The 20,682-nt window shown below is 37.6% G+C and overlaps 1 protein-coding gene and 1 non-coding gene across 7 annotated transcripts in view; one reads left to right on the plus strand and one right to left on the minus strand.

Moving 5' to 3' along the window:
• The first annotated feature begins 4,311 nt into the window (after window positions 1-4,311).
• The window catches only part of DPP8 (dipeptidyl peptidase 8), a 57,730-nt gene continuing 41,359 nt past the window's right edge, over window positions 4,312-20,682 (plus strand). For 3 of the 6 annotated variants that reach the window (XM_024735173.1, XM_024735174.1, XM_024735175.1), the window contains exons 1-3: window positions 4,312-6,344; window positions 8,593-8,862; window positions 13,732-13,844. In XM_024735173.1, coding sequence (XP_024590941.1) covers window positions 6,308-6,344; window positions 8,593-8,862; window positions 13,732-13,844 — 420 coding nt within the window. In that variant the 5' untranslated portion in view covers window positions 4,312-6,307. The remainder of the gene's footprint in view (window positions 6,345-8,592; window positions 8,863-13,731; window positions 13,845-20,682) is intronic. The other 3 variants (XM_024735170.1, XM_024735171.1, XM_024735172.1) reach the window with 3 other exon arrangements.
• Window positions 15,228-15,300, minus strand: TRNAR-CCU (transfer RNA arginine (anticodon CCU)). Its single transcript has one exon. It is a non-coding gene; the product is annotated as a tRNA-Arg (tRNA).

The following is a 20,682-nucleotide window of genomic DNA, read 5'->3' on the forward strand; positions in this document are numbered from 1 at the left end:
TACTATCTAGATGGCACAAAACTGAGAGTGGAGAGAGACTGACAGATCAGCCCAGGCATCTACTGGGGAATTCAGGCAGCCAGCTCATATCCCTGTAACCTCCTAACTATGCCAGGAGAGTGGTGAGCATTGCAGCCAGTCATTGCCAGAAAAATCTTCCCCTCAGCCTGTCAATACACAGTTCAGAATAATATGCAGAGATGGTCCCTTCCTTGAGTGCAGGGAGTAGCCTTTCCACCCTATCCAGTTTGACCTACCTGATAATTCTTGGCTTTCAAATACATGGTTGCCAGGTACAGACAGTTGGCATGCTACCACTTATGTAAAAATAGTGGAGTAGTGGGAGGAATAATACATTTGTACATAAGCATTTGTTTATGTATCATAAAATATTACTGGACAGTATATGCAAGAAACCAATAACATCAGTTTCTTGTGGGGAAGGAAACTGGGTGTCTGGAAGACCAGCATAGCAGAATATTTTTTACTATATACCCTTTTTTTCAAAAACTTAAATACACAAAAGAAAATTAGCTGAAAAGCTCTTTTTTGTTATGGCAGCTTGGTTTATACTATGCCTCCAAAAGGTATAAAATATGGAGGAAGTGGAAAAACAAACTCTAGCCCATCGTACCCTGTAATCAACTGCTATTAGTGTGTACATTACATGCTTGTGATCTGTTTCCTCAACTAGATTATAAATCTCCCTGGAACACAGATTGCTTCCTTTTGGTATCCTGTAGCATCGAGTACAATGTTTCAGAAAGTAGATGCTTAAAATATGCATGTTGATGCTAATGCCCAGTGCTAGAAAAGTTTTAGTGAAATTGGCACATTCATGCTGAATGTAAGTAAGGGCAATGTGAATTTGTGGAATCATTTTGGAATGCAGTCTTGCAATATGTAACAAGATAAATGTAGATGTTTATGCTGATTGGCCTTGTAATTCCCCTTTGGGGATTTTATTCTAAGAAAATAATTTCAAGGAAGGAAGATGTATATATGAAGATGTTCATGATGTTACATGTTGAAACATTGGGACTTACTCAGGAATGACCAAATGTACTGTGGTATAACAACGCAATGGAAAACTGTACAGCTGTGTAAAATGATGAATAGGAAACTAGCAATATTGAAAATGTTTATGATAAGAAATACAAAAATTTTGATTACAACTTTATATAGTGCTAAGATACTGGGGAGTAACTTGTCTTTTTGTTTTCTTCCTTTATAACCCTTGATCCTTCCCTACATAGGGAGCTAGCATGAGGCAACCATGCTTTCTAGGAGTTATAACTCTGGGATTAGAAAACAGACATCAGATTCCTCTCTTTTAAGCTCAGTTGCACATTCAAGACAGAAAATATTTGGAATAATATGCAGACTAAATAAAAATTATCCAAGCATAGGAGGGAAGAAAAAGTCATTTTACAGATGAGAGAAATAAAACTTAGAGAGGCCCAATATTAATCTGTTAGTAAGGAGAGGAGCCAGGATGTGAACCCAGGTCTGCCTGACTCCAGGAATCCGTGCTCTGATCTGTGAGTACCTGAGCAAAATTACCACTGCCTGAAGATCATGGAATGGTAGATGCAGAAGGACTGGGAGACAGGTTGGTCTCTGATGAGGCCCCATGTGAAAAGATGTCAGGTTCTCTAAAACATGAGGTCAGAACTGTATGAGGACCTGATTACCTCAAATAGGCACTGATTTCAAGATGTAGCCCAGGGTACCCTGGGAAGAGTTCTCACTTGTCCACCCTAGCTTTCACTCACACTTACCTGCCTGCTGTCCTTTATGTCAAAATATGATTGTTTCATGATGCTTTGCGATTTTTTTCAGTCTACAGCAGGGACGGATTTGTATCAACCCCACCATGCTATTTATTCAGACCACGTGTGCTAGGTAACTTGCCTTTTCCTGAGGAGTTCCTAGAGTGTAGGGCAGCATAATACAGCTAAGTAGGCTTTGTCAAGCACACAGTTTGCTTGTGTTTGGCAAGGCCCAGGCCTGACTGATTCAGCCAGTAAAGATACAAGGAGCCAGTTTAGGGACTTCCATGGCGGTCCAGTGGTTAAGATTCCACCCTTCCAATGCAGAGGTGAGGGTTCAATCTCTGGTTGGGGAATTAAGATCCCACATGCCACGAAAAACAAAAAAACAAAAACCAAGGAGCCAGTTTAGCCTCAGACAGTTTATTACTTACATGTATAACAAAGGGAAGAATGCATCAAGGTGCCAGTGGTCCTTGTCCCATGTATGAAAAAGGACACTACTGAAGCAAAAGAAGGGGCCAGGTGACTGCAATGTACATTCTGGGATAACTGGCTTCTGAGGAGCCAGTTCTAGGCTGCAGCCAGTTCTAGGTTTTTATATTCTCAGCTCTATTCTGACGGGGGTGGGGTAGAAAGCCCACACCTCATCAGAACCTAGGAGGGTCTGAGAGAACACTCCTGGCTGTCCCAGGGGAGATTGCCTCAAGGTCTTCATAAGACTGTTCCTTTCCAGTTCTGGAAAGATCACAAAGCCTTCTGCTACAACTCAGATAACCGTTGGTTCCAGCCTTTGCCTAGGAGGCCTATGTGGATACATGCAAGGTGGCCAGGGTGCGTGATGGAGATGTTCCCCCCACAGATTTCTCAGGGTTAGAGGCTTTTTAACCCTGCCATAGAAATAGAAAATAACACGGAAAACAAAGAAATCTGAATTCAACTCTAGTTTAGTCTGTCATTAGACATATGATTTCAGCACATCCTTTACCTCTCTGGAGCTTGTTTTTTTCTTTTTTTTTGGTGTTTTGTTTTGTTTTCCCCTGAGGTTTGCTGTTAACCTCTCTCTCTTTTTTTAATTTTTATTTTTTATTGCAGTATAGTTGATTAACAATGTTGTGTTCATTTCAGGTGTACAGCAAAGTGATTCAGTTATACATATACATGTTTTGATTCTTTTTCAAATTCTTTTCCCATTTAGGTTATTACAGAGTATTGAGCAGAGTTCCCTGTGCTATACAGTAGGTCCTTGTCGATTATCTATTGGAGCTTGTTTTTTGAAATCCATAAAATTATATTTTTTCTTTGCTTTTGGGGAGGTCTTTTTCCTCTTATTCAAATATAAACGGCACAAAGTCAGGGATTTTGCCTACTTTATTCACTGTTGTAGCACCAGTGCTTGGAACAGTGACAGGCACATGGCAGAGATTCAGTAAACATTTGGATGAATGAAATGAAGTGCAAGATGTTTCATTGTATTTTGTTAGCATGTGCATCTGCATTCAAAGCCTTAAAACCTACTTTCGGGTGTTTTTTGGGGGGGGTTTGTTTGGTTTTTTTGCACAAAAGTCATAGAGGAATCCCAGTGAAAACATGACTGTACTTTTAGAGGAACTCAACTCAAAAAAAAAAAGCCTGAGCAAAGACTCATTTAACCTCAGAGTGAATAATTGCATACTGAATAGAACATGGCACCCAGATGGATCTGTTATTACAATAAAGCCTAATTACACACACCTCTGATAAATGGGTCCTTGTAATAATACAAAATAGGGAAGGCCCAGCTTGTCCACTATTTTGTTCTACACCTTCCACTTTCCCAGTCATCTCCCAAGGCTCCCCTTTTCTCTTTCTCTCAGCCAATGTATGGTGTAGAATAGGAAATAAATTGCGGGTCAAGAGACCTGCCTCTGGTCCTGATAAAAGCAAACCACTAACTTCCCTACCCTGGGCCCCAGTTCCTTCATCTTTAGGTGTTTGTATGACACACGTGGTTTTCCTTAAGTGCAATTAAGTGACGTTATTACATCTCTTTCACAGATAAAGAAACCATGGCTCAAAGAGACTGACCTGCTGAAGGTCATTAATTAGTACTAGAGCCAAGCTTTCTGACTCCAAGTTCAGGTTTCTTTCCACCGTAACAATGAGACATCCAGAAAATCCCCAAGGTCCTGGTCCTTCCCTCTCCATGTCATCTCCATGAAGGGGCAGGGATTTTTGCCTGGCTTGCTCCGTGTTCTAATCTCAGTGTCTACAGCTCTGCCTGGCACATAGGAGGCACTCAATATATATTTGTCAAAGGAAAAAAATAGATGACTACGGACGTGCCACAGTTCGTCCTGTGATTTCCAGCAAGTTACTGCCCCTTTCTGGATTTCTTCTCTGTCCCCCACCCCCGCCCAGTTTCCTTCCCGCGCCTCGTTCGCTCCTCCGGCCACTAGACGGCACTGTGGTAAGGGAACCCCGCCGAGCAGAGAGCTGCGCTCCTCTTGGTACCGTTGCGCCTTCCCCCGTTGAAGGGCAGCGCGCAAGAAACCGGAAGTGCTGGAGCCGCCGCCGCCGCCTTTAAGTGCCGCGTTCACCGCTTCGGTTACCGCCGGCGCCGTAGCCAAGGAGGCCGCTGCCCCCTGGTCGGGAGTGGAGGCCGCGCGGCATGAAGCGGCGCAGGCCCGGTCCTTAGCGCGCGTCAGGACGGTCCGGGCGGGGCCAGGGGGGGAAGGTGCAGTATCCGCCCCCTCTCCTTCCCCTTCGCCCGCGAGGCCTGCGCCTCAGCCCACTCGGGCCTCTCCGCCTCACGGAGGAACCGCCCGGCGCATTCTCCCGGTTAGCCCGCTCTGCGGTTTACCCGGCGCGCCGCGCTGCGCGGGCCACAGCCGGTGGCGGGACCCAACTTGCCGGAAGAGGAAGCCCAGGCTCTCAGATTCCGAGTCAGCCAACGTTCACTGGGCGCCCCCTGAGCGCTGGGTGCTGGCCTCCGGACTTCCACGTCCGTTATCTTAATTGAGCCTTGCTGGGGTTGGGAGCCGGGTATTGTCCGGGCTTACAGATGAGAAACGGAAGCCCACAGAGGCGAAGGGATTTGCCTAAAGTCCGACTGTGGCAGATCGGATTCAGACTGAGATTTTCTGGTTTCCCAGCTCGTGTTTTCTACTGCCCCACTTTAGGTCGATTCCCTCCTTGTTTACTGGCCCCTTCTCATTCTATTTCACCTACCTGGCACAGGATAGCTGCTTTTCTTTACCTTTTTTTTTTTTTCAAACCTTTCCCCTCACACACTTTTCTTCTAAGACTTGGCATCCCCCCAGTCCCCCTTCTTAATATTCTCTGCTACACCTCTCCTCTTCTTCCGCAATCTAGCTTTCAAGATCGTTGCCCACTTTGTGATAATGAACCTCTCAACTAGCTGACGACTGAAATAGCTAGGTTTCAACGAGGCTTGGGGTGTTTAAGTGGACAAACTGGCGCCTGGATTAAAAATTAAGGAATGACATTTGAGTGGGTCCAAATTCAAGAGTCCTGAGGCTATTTTCTAACCCCACATGCTCTTCTCTGAATGAGGGGCTTAGTGAATGGGGAGGTGTCTTGACATCGTAGTCCGTTGTTGCTGTTTTAGCACAACTTTTTTCCCTCCATTTGCCACTGAGCCACATCTCTCTCCATCACCTATCTGGGCTCCGAGAGCCCAGAATTAAAACCAATAACAAAGTGACAGGTATAATCATAGACCCTGCTTTTCTTCTTTTACTAAGCCAGAATTTCAACAAACTTAACACTTCCGTTTCTAGAGAAGTTACCTAGTTCAGTTATTTTCAGAGTATATGTGGAAAGGAAATAAGCAAAAATGGAATGCACTGAAAATGGGTAGTACGTTCTTTATCTTGTGAAAATCTTGATGTTAACTGGAAGTTAGTTCTCTCCGCAAAAATGACTCTGTAGTTCTTACTGGTTATTCTGTTGAGTCTATTCTGTCTCCAGTCAGCTGAATATGTATTCTGTAAAATAATACAAATTGGTTATTATGTAAAAGGCAGAAGAACAGGACCAGGCACATAGAAATAAATTTTATTATTAATCATCTGTCATTTTTGAAGATTTGCGGTAGCCACTGAGTAACCTCACATCTGTATGCCTTTTATACTTTTAAATGTTCTTCCATAATTTACCTTTTAATGTGTATCCGGATGTCAGGATTTACACTACCGTTTGGATGTTCTTTGGAGTAAATTGGGCTATACATTTCTGAAATCAAATCAGTTTATAATTTTCATAATTAAGGTGCAGATACAAAGTAATTCAGGCATTGTATATTATATCAAAAAGAACATGCATCAGTTTCAAGTACTATTTGAGACTTTAGGCTTAATCTTTTTGGGCACATATGATCCATTTTAATAATGATCAACAGCTTTATATCTTATTTCATTATCCTGGTGAGCAGGATTGGATGGTGAGAAAAGGAAAGACTCCTGTGAGAAGAGAGCAGGATGAGCAGAGGGATCTATGCTTGAAGTTGAGTCACTTCAAAAAGATCTCTTTGAATGTGGAAGAGATCTGAACAGATGAAAATACAATCAGGTAGGCACCAGGGAAGGGCCTTAAGTGAAGAGGTAGGTGGGGCAGTGAAATATATGCACTGTGCTAAGAACATGTACTGACCTATTTTCTAATTTTTGCAATTAGAAAACTCGGGTTACATATTTTGAGAATGTATTTGTATGTAAGGTGTTACGGAAATCTGGAAATTAAATCAGTTACACGTTTGTGTAAATTACTATAATTATGTAATATCAGGTCTAGCCTAGGAAATGCAAGGTATACATTGACCATAAAATACAGAATAGTGTCATTTGAACTGTAAAGTGTGTGTGTGTGTGTGTGTGTGTGTGTGTGTGTGTGTAGAGAGAGAGAAATAGTGAGTCCAGGGACCTAGTACAATTTAGGAATACCAGATAGTTTTGCTTAAGTGCAAGGTAATGGCAACTTCTATGTAAGAGACATGTCAAAATAATGACTCAAGAAGCTGGGCAGTAAGCTTGGGTAGTCTGTCTGAGCTTCCCCGTTCCATCCCCAAGCTCTATTGTTTCAAGCAGTGGTTTGGAGATGAAGTTGCAAGTTTAACGCAAGGGAGTTGAGAAGAATGAGCCCAGTTTGTATATCTCCTTGTCTCACCTGTCCCTTACTCTTGTTAGGAATCAAACTAGATCCATTGACACATTTGATAGAAAACGGACCTCCACCAGCTTTTAGATGGGCAAACAACCATTACTGTCATGTACTGCTACTTAATATCAATATGCTGAATACCATTTGAGCTAAATGACTTTTCCTCTGTTGAGCTGTTTGGATTTTAATCATTGGAGGTAAATGCCCACTTGTAATAATATTACAAGTTGTATACTATAGAACTCTCCAGTAGATTTTCTGGCTGCTCTTGCTAGTTATATTGAAAACGGTAGTGTAGTTCACTGTAGCCTGAAAAAAAACACAATATCATGGCCGTGGCCTCACAGTTTGTTCCTTTCGAATGCCGTACAGCACACCAGCACACCTGATGGACTAATTCGCAACCCATACCTGCTAATGACTTTTTCTCTGTGGTTGGTAGTTTTTACCACGAACTCCTGTTAACCTGTGAAATTAAGGTTTAAAAAAGACATCATGTTAAATATACAGCCATGTATTGATTTTTGTTGTAGAAGTAGTTAATAATTATGTGAATTGGTTACACAAATGCAATCTAGTTTATCTCCTAAGTCCACATGTTTCGGACATTTATTAGTTCAAAAAGAGCATGTTGCCCCAGAATTTTTGTTTATGTTGCTCCTTTTTGGTAGCGTTATGAATAATGCATGTCAGAATATACAGTGGCTTATAATAACACTTCTTGTTATTTTCTCTGATACTTTGCACCTGTTACATTTAAATATTGAAATAGATAAAGGAAAACATTATCCTCTTCTGGATTTGTAAAATGAAAGAAACATCATTAGTAGATAAAATCTTAATACTGTTTTTGGGTTGAAGTGGTAAATTGGGTTTAGACTTTTATCAAAATATTGATATTACGAACATTAAATGTTTTGTGCATAAACTACAACTAAAGCCACTTTTTTCTCATTTAATCCTGGAAGTTTTATAATCTGTAGTAATAGTCACATAAATTCCTTATAGTATAGAGTTACACAGGGGATCATCAGATAGTGATGTCTAGGCAAGAGCAAAAGACAAAGAAAAAATGTACCAGCCAGTTAGGTCTTTTGTTGTTTGGAGTCTCATTTAAAAGGAAACAGTATTTATATTATCTTGGGTAAGCTTCCTAGAAAGGTTATTAGAAGTACATTGTTTGCCACAATTTTATAACTGTTCTAATTGGTCGTGATTATTTCTGTTCTCTGAAGAAGTCCACATTTATCAAATGAGTTACTTTTTTTAAGTGCAAAAACACTTAACTCCCTTGGCACATTTAGCTTCACTATTGACATGCTCTTTGAAGGAACATAGCAGCCAACTGGCATATGGCCCATTTCCTTCCAATGTGGGAAAGAAAAAGGAATTTTGGCAAGAGATACTTAAGGAGAGCCTTTTATAAAAGTTCCCCAAGAGATTTATAGTCAACTGTGAAATAGACATGACCTCAGGTTTTTTTTAATCTCATTTTTAAAGAAAAGGGGGAGCTATTGCTTTTCTTACGAAGTTTAATTGCAACTGTACTGAAAAGCATTTTTTCCCCTTTTTGGGGGTGTTGGGGGGCCCTATCAGACTGTCATTCTGATTAATATAAGAGAAGGCAGACCTGTGAACTTCATGTGCCTTATTTTTCTAGGAAAATGCAACATGGCAGCAGCGATGGAAACAGAACAGCTTGGTGTTGAGATCTTTGAAACTGCAGAGTGTGAGGAGAATATTGAATCACAGGATCGGCCTAAATTGGAGCCGTTTTATGTTGAACGATATTCCTGGAGTCAGCTTAAAAAGCTGCTTGCTGATACCAGAAAATATCATGGCTACATGATGGCTAAGGCACCACATGATTTTATGTTTGTGAAGAGGAATGATCCAGATGGGCCTCATTCGGACAGGATCTATTACCTTGGTGAGTATGAAGTCATAGTTTCTGAAAGGAAATGCTTTCTTAATTCAAACAGGCTAGATGCAATTGGCACTCAAATTTTGGTGAATAAATAAGTGAATGAATCAGTGATGGTTCCACCAAAGGAAAAAAAATAATTAAAAGAACTTCAGTTTTGGTGCTGTTTTCATTTTGTTTTGTCCCATTAACTTGATCATTTGCACATAACAGATCATGAATTGATCATGATCTTACTTTCAAAGTAAAGATGCTAGATATTACTTCTTCCTAAAGCTAATTCAAAATGCCTTTCCTTAGGAATGGTCAGATTAGGAACACAAATAATAAAAACAGTAGTTTGTTCCCACTCTCAACAGCTACTGCTTTCATTTTTTTAAACCAAGGCTGGTTTTGGTCTCTTCTTCCTGAGCCCATTCACTCCAGGTTTAAGGTCTGTCTTCATTAAATGCATGATACCACTGATGGACATTTTTGTTTCTTTGTTTGTTTATGCACCTTAAATGCTTTACTAAGATGTTGTAGTAAAAGGAATAGGTAGTAAATTCTGAGCAACTATCATGCTTAGGCACAGCTTAGTATTGACTAACCTAGCACATATATAGACACAGGGCAGTGGATAAAGTCTTAGAATCAGAAGCCTAAGCTCTGGTATCCGCTCTTTGCTGACTTGTTTACCCTGTGGGTCTCAATTTCCTCTCTATCAAATGAGGGTTAATGTCTATCTCATGGGATTGTCTTAAGTATTAAACATTTTACATGAAAACATTTCCAACTTAAACCAATATTAAGAAACACAATACGGTTCTTGTACAGCCAAACCAAGTTTTATTGTACTATGGCTAGTTTGAGGAAGGAAACTAGAAAGGGAAAGAAAAAAAATTTGTAGACCCCATTCCCATCCCCCAAGCAGCTGTCTTCATTACAGTATTATTATTTTTACACTATTATTTTTTAGGATTGGAAATAATAGTTGTAAATTATAGTATGCTGCTTAGCATTCACCAACTGGTAATTATTATTTGTATTAGCTTAAGTCCCAAAGGCCTATTCATTAATTGTCGCTCATTGAACACATTTATTGAGAGATGATGCTAAAATATTTAGGTAAGTCATCTAAGTAGGAAATATATATATGTATCTTTCTCAAGAAACTTATGCTATGGTTTTTTTTTGGGTTTTTTTTTTTTTGTGTGTGGTACGCAGGCCTCTCACTCTTGCGGCCTCTCCCGTTGCGGAGCACAGGCTCCGGACGCGCAGGCCCAGCGGCCATGGCTCACGGGCCCAGACGCTCCGCGGCATGTGGGATCTTCCCGGACCAGGGCACGAACCTGTGTCCCCTGCATCGGCAGGAGGACTCTCAACCACTGCGCCACCAGGGAAGCCCAATGCTATGGTTTTTTTCGGAGGCAGAAAATCAGACTTTCCTCAGATTGGAGAAGCAATATAAGAAAAGCCCATCCATACTTGCTAAATCAGGCAGCTTGGTTGGAAGAGAGTTTGGGCACAATTAGGGGAGGAACCCTTATATTTAGTATAATAGTTAAAAATTATAACCATACCATCCATAATTCTTAACTATAAACAAATGTCTCACAAAAATGTTTATGAATTAACCATTAAAACTGCTTAAAGAAAGGGATTTCACTCCCAGTACAATAGTTGAAATGGAATCACAAGCCCATAAATTTTGGAGTTTCCTTCCTGTAGTCACGCTATTTTATTTTCCTAACCCAGAGCCTGAAGGCAATGAATGGTTGTTAGAATAAGGAAGAAAGAATGTGAGAGATGGGAACACTGGAGGAACTGAGGCCTGAGTTGAGTCCCACAGCTAGGGGTTGGGTGGGAAAGGAAGGGCTGAATAGCCAGAGATGTGTTTGAGGGCCGACCTGCTAATGTGCCTTTGTTTATTAATTTTTTAAAAATAGGTTTTCTCCCCTCCTCCAAAGCTGTTTGACAATTTTTTTTTAAAGAGATGTTCTCTGCATGAGTCCACATTAGTAATTGTAGATTCATTTTTTTTTAAGCAACTCCAGAGTATTCCATTATATAATTGTGCCATCTTTTACTTAACCAGGCCTCTAATAATGGGCATTTAGGTTTTTCTATTTTGGTATTAACAAAAAATGAGGGAGCAGATATCACTGTATTAGATCATTTTTATACATGTGTGAATTTACTTAATAGGACTAATTCCAAAGAATGGAATTATTGGGACAAAAGGTGTACAGATTCTGAATTTGTATTGATATTGCCAAATTGCCCCTCCATTGAGGTTATAGAGTTTACATCCCTGCCAGCATTGTCTCAGAGTATTTCTCTACACCTGTACCAATAGTGAGTAATAAAACTTCTTTTTATCTTTCCCAGTCTGATTGGTGAACAGCAGTTGCTCACTGTAATTTTTTTAAATTATTATTGTTTTTTAATTGACATAACATTATATTAGTTTCATGTGTACAACATAATGATCCGATATTTATATACATAGTGAAATGATCACTACAGTAAGTCTAGTTAACATCTGTCACCATACATAGTTATAGTTAATAAAAAATTTTCTTGTGATGAGAACGTTTAACATTCATTCTCTTAGCAACTTTCAAATATGCAGTATAGTATTGCTGTACATTATATCCCCATATTTCATTGTAGTTTTAATTTTCTTATGAGTGAGGTTGAGCATCCTTTCCCATATTTACAAGGCATTTGTATTTCTTTTTCTGTGACTGATCTGTTTGTAATCATTGTCTATTTTTTATTGGGTTGTGGGTGCTTTTCTTATTGACATAAAGCACTTTTTTGTACAAGAAGGGAATTAACCCATTGTAGTATTTTTCCCTGAGATTTAATGTCTTTTGCCTTTAGTGTCTTTTGCCCTTCTGTAGAAATCTGGATTTTTTTTTTTGGTAGTTAAATTTTTACTTTTTATGTAGTTTTGCATCACATCTAGAAAGGCTTTCTCAGCTCCAAACTATATTTTTTGAAATCTTTATTTACTTTGGACTTCGTTTTGTTCCATTGATCTGTCAGTCAAATCAGGTGCCAATGTTATGCTGCTGTTACTATTATTATTTTTATCATAACTTTAGATGTTTTACTATTTTATAGTACTAGTCACCCTTCATCACTCTTTTTCATACTTTTCTTGATTATTTTTGTTTGCTTGTTTTTCTTTGAGAACTTAAAATAAGATTAGAGCTCCTTTCTCCCAATCCTATTTATACTGTTTTAGGATTACATTATATTTATAGATGAAGTTAGGAAAATTGACAATCTTTATAAAATATTGAGCTTTTCAAGAAAGTTGTATGCCATTTCATTTGCTCAAGTCTTTTATATCCATCTGAATATTAATATTTTTCCATGTAAATCTGTTGTTTCAGAAGTTTTAATATACTTCGGACACCAATAAATAGCAGTGTGTCAACAGGAAAGAAACAATGGGAAAAGGTCATTTTGTGTTTAACCAGAACTGGTGTGTGTGTGTACATAGAATGCGTTGGAAATTTTTATTGGTCAAGGTTGAACCCAAGGAAGGCATTATGGAACAAGGAGCAGTTTTAAGAGGAGCATTTGAAGTGATTGTGGATGGCTCTCATTTGAGGGTAGATGAGAACCAGCTTTTTCATATTTGCAGGTTGAAAGCTCTTAGAAGGAAAAGGCTTAAGGAGGATATGATCATATTTTGTAAGATTATGAATGGTATGGATAAGTGACTACAGTCTTAAGAATTATGTAACAAAGTAACTCTGGAATGTACAAAATAGATCTAAGGCAAAACTAAGTGCTGAAGTAAATATCAGCTGATACCTGACTTTTTACCCCAAAAGGCAACAAACTAAGAAAGGTTTAAGAAAAGTTTAGGATAATAAAAGGATAAAGGAATCTGTGGGTATTTGGAGAGTCGTCCCCCACCTTTGCAAGGGTTAGCATGGAAGTTACCATGCCCTTCCACAGACTGCCTTCTCTGCCATTATCAGAAACACAAGGCTGGGGATTTGTTCCACTAGAGAGAGTTTTTGTTCTTCCTGTGTGATTTATTTTCTCTTTCCTTCACTCTCCCCTAGCTTTTTTGGAAGTGATACCTTTCTAGCACCTTTTAGAGTAGAAGGACTTTGTTTTACTTTGAGTTTTCTTTGGTTCACCTCTTCATAACCATGTTGTATTTCTATTACTTCTCTTTGGTATGTAGTTTATTCTACACTGCTGTGATCTTCCCATTCAGTTATTGTATGATTTCACAGAATAGACCTATCTTCTACTTAGTGTAGACCTCTTTCTTTCACAATTCTCGAATAAAGGATAAAGAGACTTTTAACAAATCAGATATCAGATTCTGTGTCCTGTTGTTTTAATATGAATGTACTTTCATTTGAAACTTAGTGATTATAGTGGTAGAACATTTATAGTGAATAAAAACTCAAATTGTTAGACCTATGTATATTTCTAAGTAAATACTTTAAATGATTCATAAAAAGAAGAAGCTTGGTAGTCTGAAGTTGTCACAAAGTACCCCCATTTGGAATCTAATGAGTCTATTGCCAACTTGTAAGACACTAACAATTTAAAAAAAAAACAAAACTAAAAGTGACACTTATCCTTACATCATCTTATACACTTTTATGTTTATTTTGAGAGGGACTAAAATTTGAATATCAAAAGGAAACCTGAGGATTTTTCTGGGAGCCTGGGTTTTACTGAAGAAAATTACCGTGGCATATGGCATGTGCATCTCCTACTTGTTAACATTCATTATAGGTCCCATAGAGTACAAAATTTTGCAGTATATAGGAGGCATTATATATTTACTACTATAATTGTGGTAGATTGCTATTTTTTAAAATAACAAAAAATGATTGTTTCCTTTTATAGCTATGTCTGGTGAGAACAGAGAAAATACACTGTTTTATTCTGAAATTCCCAAAACCATCAACAGAGCAGCAGTCTTAATGCTCTCTTGGAAGCCTCTTTTGGATCTTTTTCAGGTAGGGTTAAACATTGTTATTCCTATGATTTTGTGTATGTTTTTAGATATTACATTCGTTTAGGGACAGAAATTCAATTGGGCTTTTATATTTGAAGTAGATATGAATCAAAAGGAATTAAAACATTTTTATGTTTTTGCATGTATGACCATGAAATTTCATTAAATTCTCAATATCTGAAACTAGGGATAGTAGATATTACAATTCAGATTTTTTTTTTTTTTTTTTTTTTGGCCGCCCAGTATGGCACGGCATGTGGGATCTTAGTTCCCCGACCAGGAATCAACCTGTGTCCCCTGCAGTGGAAGGGTGGAGTCTTAACCAATGGTCCCTGGACCGCCAGGGAAGTCCCCAGATTGTTTTTTGGCTACCTTTCTCCCTGTTTAACTATCTTTCCCTTCTACAAACTTGCTAGTTAAGTAATTCTCACATTTTGGTGGAAGAGTTATTCACATAAAAGAAGTAATGTATATTTCCAGAAAGCTTTTTATTCAAATCTTTAAATTGAATTTTTAGTTCTAATATTTAGTAACAGTACTAATGTAAGGGTTAAATAAAGGTACTAAGTTCAGTTTTTTTTTTCTAAATAGCATAATTCAATTTATGTAAAATCAAAGGTTAGGTTTTTTTTTTTCTTCAATATTTTGTCTTTAGACAATATGTAAATGGTTCAAAACATCCCAAGAACAAGATGATAGTTTGGGTGTGATTGTTTGCCTTTTTAGTTCTCATTTATTATTTTTACATTGAGTATTGAATAGAATATTTGGACTAGGAACTAAAATGTGATATTTCTTTTAGGAAGTAAAAAAAAAAAAAAAAACCTTCCGTGACAACTAATCATTTTGACTGCAACTATTTATCAGGGATGTTTTTTCTTACATTGGTTTGTGACTTTCCTTTAAAACAAAAAAATTCCTTATTCTAAGAACAGTGTGTTGAACTGAAATAATGGTAGTTTTCTCATGGAAAAGGTTGCAAATTAGTGAGTCAGAGTTGTTTTGTTTTTTTTTTAAGCTTTATTATGGAAAATTTCAAACCATATAAAAGTAGAATCCTATGCAAACTAGTTTTAACAATTTTCAAGTCTTTGCCATCAGTGTTTTGCTGTAGCCTTACCAGTCCTCCCTCACAATCCCTATCCCCACTTCTCAGATTATTATTATTTTTTTTTTTTAGAGAGTTGGCATTCTTGTTTATTTATTTATTTGGTTGCACCAGGTCTTAGTTGCAGCTCGCCAGCTCCTTAGTTGCAGCACATGGACTCCTTAGTTGCAGCAGGTGGGCTCCTTAGTTGTGGCTCCAGGACTCCTCAATTGCAGCTTGCCGGCTCCTTAGTTGTGGCATGCGAACTCTTAGTTGCGGCATGCATGTGAGATCTAGTTCCCTGACCAGGGATTGAACCTGGGCCCCCTGCATTAGGAGTGCAGAGTCTTATCCACTGCACCACCGGGGAAGTCCCACATCTCGGATTATTTTTAAAGAGTTCCCAAATAGGTCATTTCACTCCTAAATAAGTCAGCATGTTATCTCTAAAGAATATAGATTCTTTTTAGATATCATCACATCTTAAAAAATCACTGATCATTTCTTCATATGAAATATTCAAATTTCCCTGATTTTTAAATTTCTCTTTTTTTACACTTGATTTGTTAAATCAGAATCTAAGTAAGGTTCATATATTACAATTGATTGATAGATTTCTTAAGTTTCTCTTACTTTTAATATATTGCTTTCCTTTCCATCCTTTTTTTCCCCACTGCAGTTTATCTATTGAAGAAAGAGGGTCTGTTTTGCTGATTGTATTCCTGTGGTGTTATTTGATAATGTTCTTCAGTCACCTGTATTCTCTGTAAATATAGATAGATAGTCAGATCTCGAAGCTTCATCAGACCCAGGTTTCCTTTTTTTCTCCCCCAATAATACTTTACAGATCAAAAGAATTGAAAGCAGGGTCTTGAACAAATAATTCTATACCTATATCCATAGCAGCACTATTCACAATAGGCAAAAGGCGGAAGTAACCCAAGTGTCCATGGACAGATGAATAAATAAACAAAATGTGTCATATGTTGGGTTGGCCAAAAAGTTCATTCAGGTTTTTCCAGAACATCTTTTTTTTAATATATTTATTTATTATTAATTTATTTTTGGCTGTGTTGGGTCTTCGTTGCTGCACGCAGGCTTTCTCTAGTTGCAGTGAGTGGGGGCTACTCTTCGTTGCAGTGCATGGGCTTCTCATTGCGGTGGCTTTTCTTGTTGCAGAGCATGGGCTCTAGGCGTGTGGGCTTCAGGAGTTGTGGCACGTGGGCTCAGTAGTTGTGGCTTGTGGGCTCTAGAGCGCAGGCTTGGTAGTTGTGGCTCATGGGCTTAGTTGCTCCGCGGCATGTGGGATCTTCCCGGACCAGGGCTCAAACCCATGTCCCCTGCAGTGGCAGGCGGATGCTTAACCACTGTGCCACCAGGGAATTCCCTCCATAACATCTTATGGAAAAATCTGAACTAACTTTTTGGCCAACCCAATACATGTGATGGAATATTATATGGCCTTAAAAAAGAAGGAAATTGTGACACGTGCTGCAACATTGAACTATGAAGATATCATGATTAGTAAAATAAGCCAGTCACAAAAGGACAAATACTGTCTGATTCCACTTACATGGGGTGCCTAAAGTAGTCAAATAGACTACTAGAATGGTAGTTGCCAGAGGCTAGAGGAAGGAAAAATGGGGAGTTGCTGTTTAATGAGTTTAATGGGTATAGGGTTTCAGTTTTGCAAAATGGCAGAGTTCTGGAGATGGGTTGCACAGCAATGTGAGTATAGTTAACAGTAGTGAATGGTACACTTAAAAATTGTTAAGATAGTAAGTTTTATATTATATATTTTACCACAATTAACAAAATAATATTTCATAGACAACGTTGTATGCCTCCATCAAAAGTCGTATAGAGCCTTATTTATCTTCTTGTGATGATAGCACCCTTTGATCGTTACCTAGATCCATTATAAAACAGTGAAATTTTATCATTCCTTCTTCATTTATTAACTGAAAAACTTCTATAAAGAGAAAATGGCTATTCAACAACTATTCAGTTATTCTGAGTTCTAGTTCACAATAGAAAAGCAGGATGTTTCTTGTCCTTTATTTCCCATTTTTCAAATAATCTGTGTTCTACAGTCTTATATATGTGATCAGTTAGGGGTTTTGGAGGGGTTTTTGTATCTTTATAAACTTACAGTGTTAGCCTGTTTGGTATCTTTTGATCCATTGACAGTTATTATTCTTATTGTACAAATGTCTTATTTTTGGCTGTTGGAATCCCTTTCAACTTGACATGTCAAATCCTTTTGACGTGACCCTGGTAATAGATGATAGCGCTGTTGCTTTCTGTTGTGAAGATGTGTTATGATCATCTTTCACATTGCTTATCCCATGCTTAGAATCAGCCATTTCTTTCTAGTTCCTTTAGGGGAAAGTGGTGTTAAGAGACCATGATCTGGGTACTAGAGATGCTTATTATTATTGGGTTGTTAATTGTTTCTGGGTCTTTTTATTGGGCAAACTAGGGAATACATACATTGTGGGTGTGGGTGTGTGTGTGTGTGTTTGAAATGTACAGATCACCATGAAGTCATATGAATTCAGATAAGATATAAGGTCAGACTGATATATCCAGTTAAGATATTGCACTACAGGATTTTTCTTTAACCTCATTTATCCTACATATGAATTTTCTTTCTCTGGTACCAAAGGTCCTGTTTTAAACAACAGTATGATTACTCATTTGCTTTACTCCATACTACACACAAAACAGTTTTAAAATAACAAATGAATCAGTGCTGATTACTTAACAGTAACTTGGAATTGGTCTTCTCTGTGTGGTCATGCTATCAGTTCTATACAATTAGATTCATTTGCTTCATTTTGTTTTCAAGTGTTAGGAATTCCTTTGTTTTTAATTTAATTTTTGTAGAAAATAGTTATATGGTTCCAAAGTCAGATCTACAAAACCAGAAGTATTCAGAGAAGCTCCTCATCTCCTCTACCCTATTTCTCCCCTTCTTCTAGATAATCTTTGTGTTTTTAAATGGCTTATCCTTCTTTTTTAAAAAATATAAGCAACTACATAGATATTCCTATCCCCCATTAGATAAATAGTAACATACAGTATACATTTTCTCCACCTTGCAATTTTCAAATAACAATGTATCCTTCAAATCACTCCGTAAGAATATATAGTGAGTCCTCCATATCCACAGGTTCAGCATCCTTGGATGCAGAACTAAGCTGCATCCTTGGATGCAGCTGTACTAAGCCATTTTATAGTCTGAGGGACTTGAGCATCCACAGATTTTGGTATCCATGGGGGTGGGGGGTGTCCTAGAACCAATCCCCCACAGATTCTGAGGGACAACTGTATATATAATCTTTATTTCTTTTTACATCTGTGTTGTGTTGTACAGACAAATCATATTCAACCAGTTCCCTCTTGATGGACATTTTAGTTAATCTTTGTATTACAGATAGTAGTGCAGTAAAATGGCTTGGGCTTTTTACATTTTTGCCAGTGTATCTTTAAGCTAGATTCTTAGAACTGAAGTCACTGGACCAAAATGTATATGGTTTTGTAATTTTGCTAGATATTATCAAATTTTCTTCCATAGGAGCTGTGCCATTTTGAATTTCCATCAGTAAGGTATAAGTGTGCCTGTTTTCCCAGAGACTCTCCAACACAGTTTGTGGTCAGACATTTGGATTTTTTGCCAATCTGATAGAAATGGTATCCCAGTGTAGTTTAATTTGCTTTTCTTTTGTAGGCAAAGTTAATCATCTTTTATCTCTAACCCATTTTTCTGTGGAGTGATTGGTCTTTTTCTTCATTTTTAGGAGCCTTTTATATACTGGAGATATTAATAACCCTTTGTCTGTGATATAGTTTCAGATATTTTCCTGAAGTTGTAATTTGTATTTTTACTTTATGGTGTGTGCATGTGTGTACACACGCCATGTGGAAGATTTTTGTGTAATAAAATTTATCCATCTTTTTGGTATTGTTTCAAGAATTTGTGTCTTCTGTCATAGGACAGTTTTTCTACACCCAAGTTATAAAAGAATTTATCCATGTTTTCATCCAGTGCTTTATATGGTTTCTTATATGGTTTCATTTTTTAAAGCTTTATTGAGGTATAATTGGCATATAAAAAGCTGCAGATATTAAGGTGTACAATTTGATAGATTTGGATGTACATATGATGTACCTGTGAAACCCTTACCTCAGTCATTACCCTCAAAAGTTTCCTTGTACTGGTTTGTATTCTCCCCTACCCACCCATTCAGGGGTACAGGCAACCAATGTACCAGTCTTGCACAGTCCTTCATAAGATTTATCTCTAAGTATTTCATATTTCTTTATTCTATTGTAAATGGCTTTGTTTTCTAATTTCAGTTTCTGGTTGATCATTGCTAGTATTTTTTTTTAACTTTCTAAGTGCTTTCTCACTTTTTTTTTTTAATTGTAGTTGATTTACAATGTTTTGTTAGTTTCTGGTGTACAGCAGTGAGATAGATAGATAGATAGATATTCTTTTTAGATTCTTTTCCTTTAGAGTTTATTACAAGATACTGAATATAGTTCCCTGTGCTGTACAGCAGGACCTTGTTGTTTATCTATTTTATATATAGTAGCTTATATCTGCTAATCCCAAACTCCTAATTTATCCCTCCCCCACCTTTCCCATTTGGTAACCATAAGTTTATTTTCTACGTCTGTGAGTCTGTTTCTGGTTGTAAATAAGCTCATTTGTATCATTTTTTTTATATTCCATGTATAAGTGATATCATATGATATTCACTAGTGTGATCATCTTTCAGTCCATTCATGTTGCTGCAAGTGGCATTATTTCATTCTTTTTTTTATGGCTGAGTGGTATTCTGGATTCTGTGATGTATGTATATCACATCTTCTTTATCCATTCATCTGTTAATGGACATTGAGGTTGCTTCTATGTCTTGGCTATTGTAAATAGTGCTGCTGTGAACAGGGTTTTTCTTTTTTAATTTGTTAATACGGTAAAACAAAACATCACTTGATTGTTGAGTGTTAGACCAATCTTGCATTCCTGGGATAAAGCCCACTTGGTTCTTACTTATTATCCTTTTAAATATTGTTGGATTCAATTTGCTAATATTTTGTTTAGATTTTTTTATATCTATGTTCATGAGGAATATTGGTCTGTAGTGTTCTTTTCTTGAAATTTGTCTGATTTTGGTAATAGTGTTATGCTAGCCACAGAATAAGTTGGGAGTTATTTCCTCCTTTTTAATTTTCTAGAATTTGTTTGGTAGAATTCACCAGTGATGCCATCTGGACCTGTAATTTTCTTTGTGGAAAGGTTTTTAACTACAAATTCAATTTCTTCCTTAGATGTAGTGCTATTCATATTATGTATTTCTTTTTGAGAAAACTTTGGTTGTTTGTGTCTATTAAGAAATGTTTCCATTTCATGTAAGTAATCAAATTTATTGGCATAAGTTTCATAATATTCCCTAATCTTTTCAATGTCTGTAAGAATTTTTGGTGTTGTCCCTCTCTTATTCCTGATATTTTGTGTAATTTGTGTCTTCTCCACTCCCAGCCTTTTTTTTTTCTTGATCAGTCTGGCTAAGGGTTTATCAGTTTGGTTTCATTTTTTTTTCTCTGTCATTTTGTTTTTTTCTATTTCATCATTTTATGCTCTAAACTTTATTAATTCTTTTCTTCTGCTTACTTTGGATTTTGTTTGTTCTCCTTTTTCTAGTTTCATAAGGTGGTAGCTGAGGTCACTAGTCTGAGACCT

This window comes from Neophocaena asiaeorientalis, unplaced genomic scaffold, assembly GCF_003031525.2.
Source record: "Neophocaena asiaeorientalis asiaeorientalis breed wild unplaced genomic scaffold, Neophocaena_asiaeorientalis_V1.1 scaffold264, whole genome shotgun sequence".
NCBI classification, from domain to species: domain Eukaryota; kingdom Metazoa; phylum Chordata; class Mammalia; order Artiodactyla; family Phocoenidae; genus Neophocaena; species Neophocaena asiaeorientalis.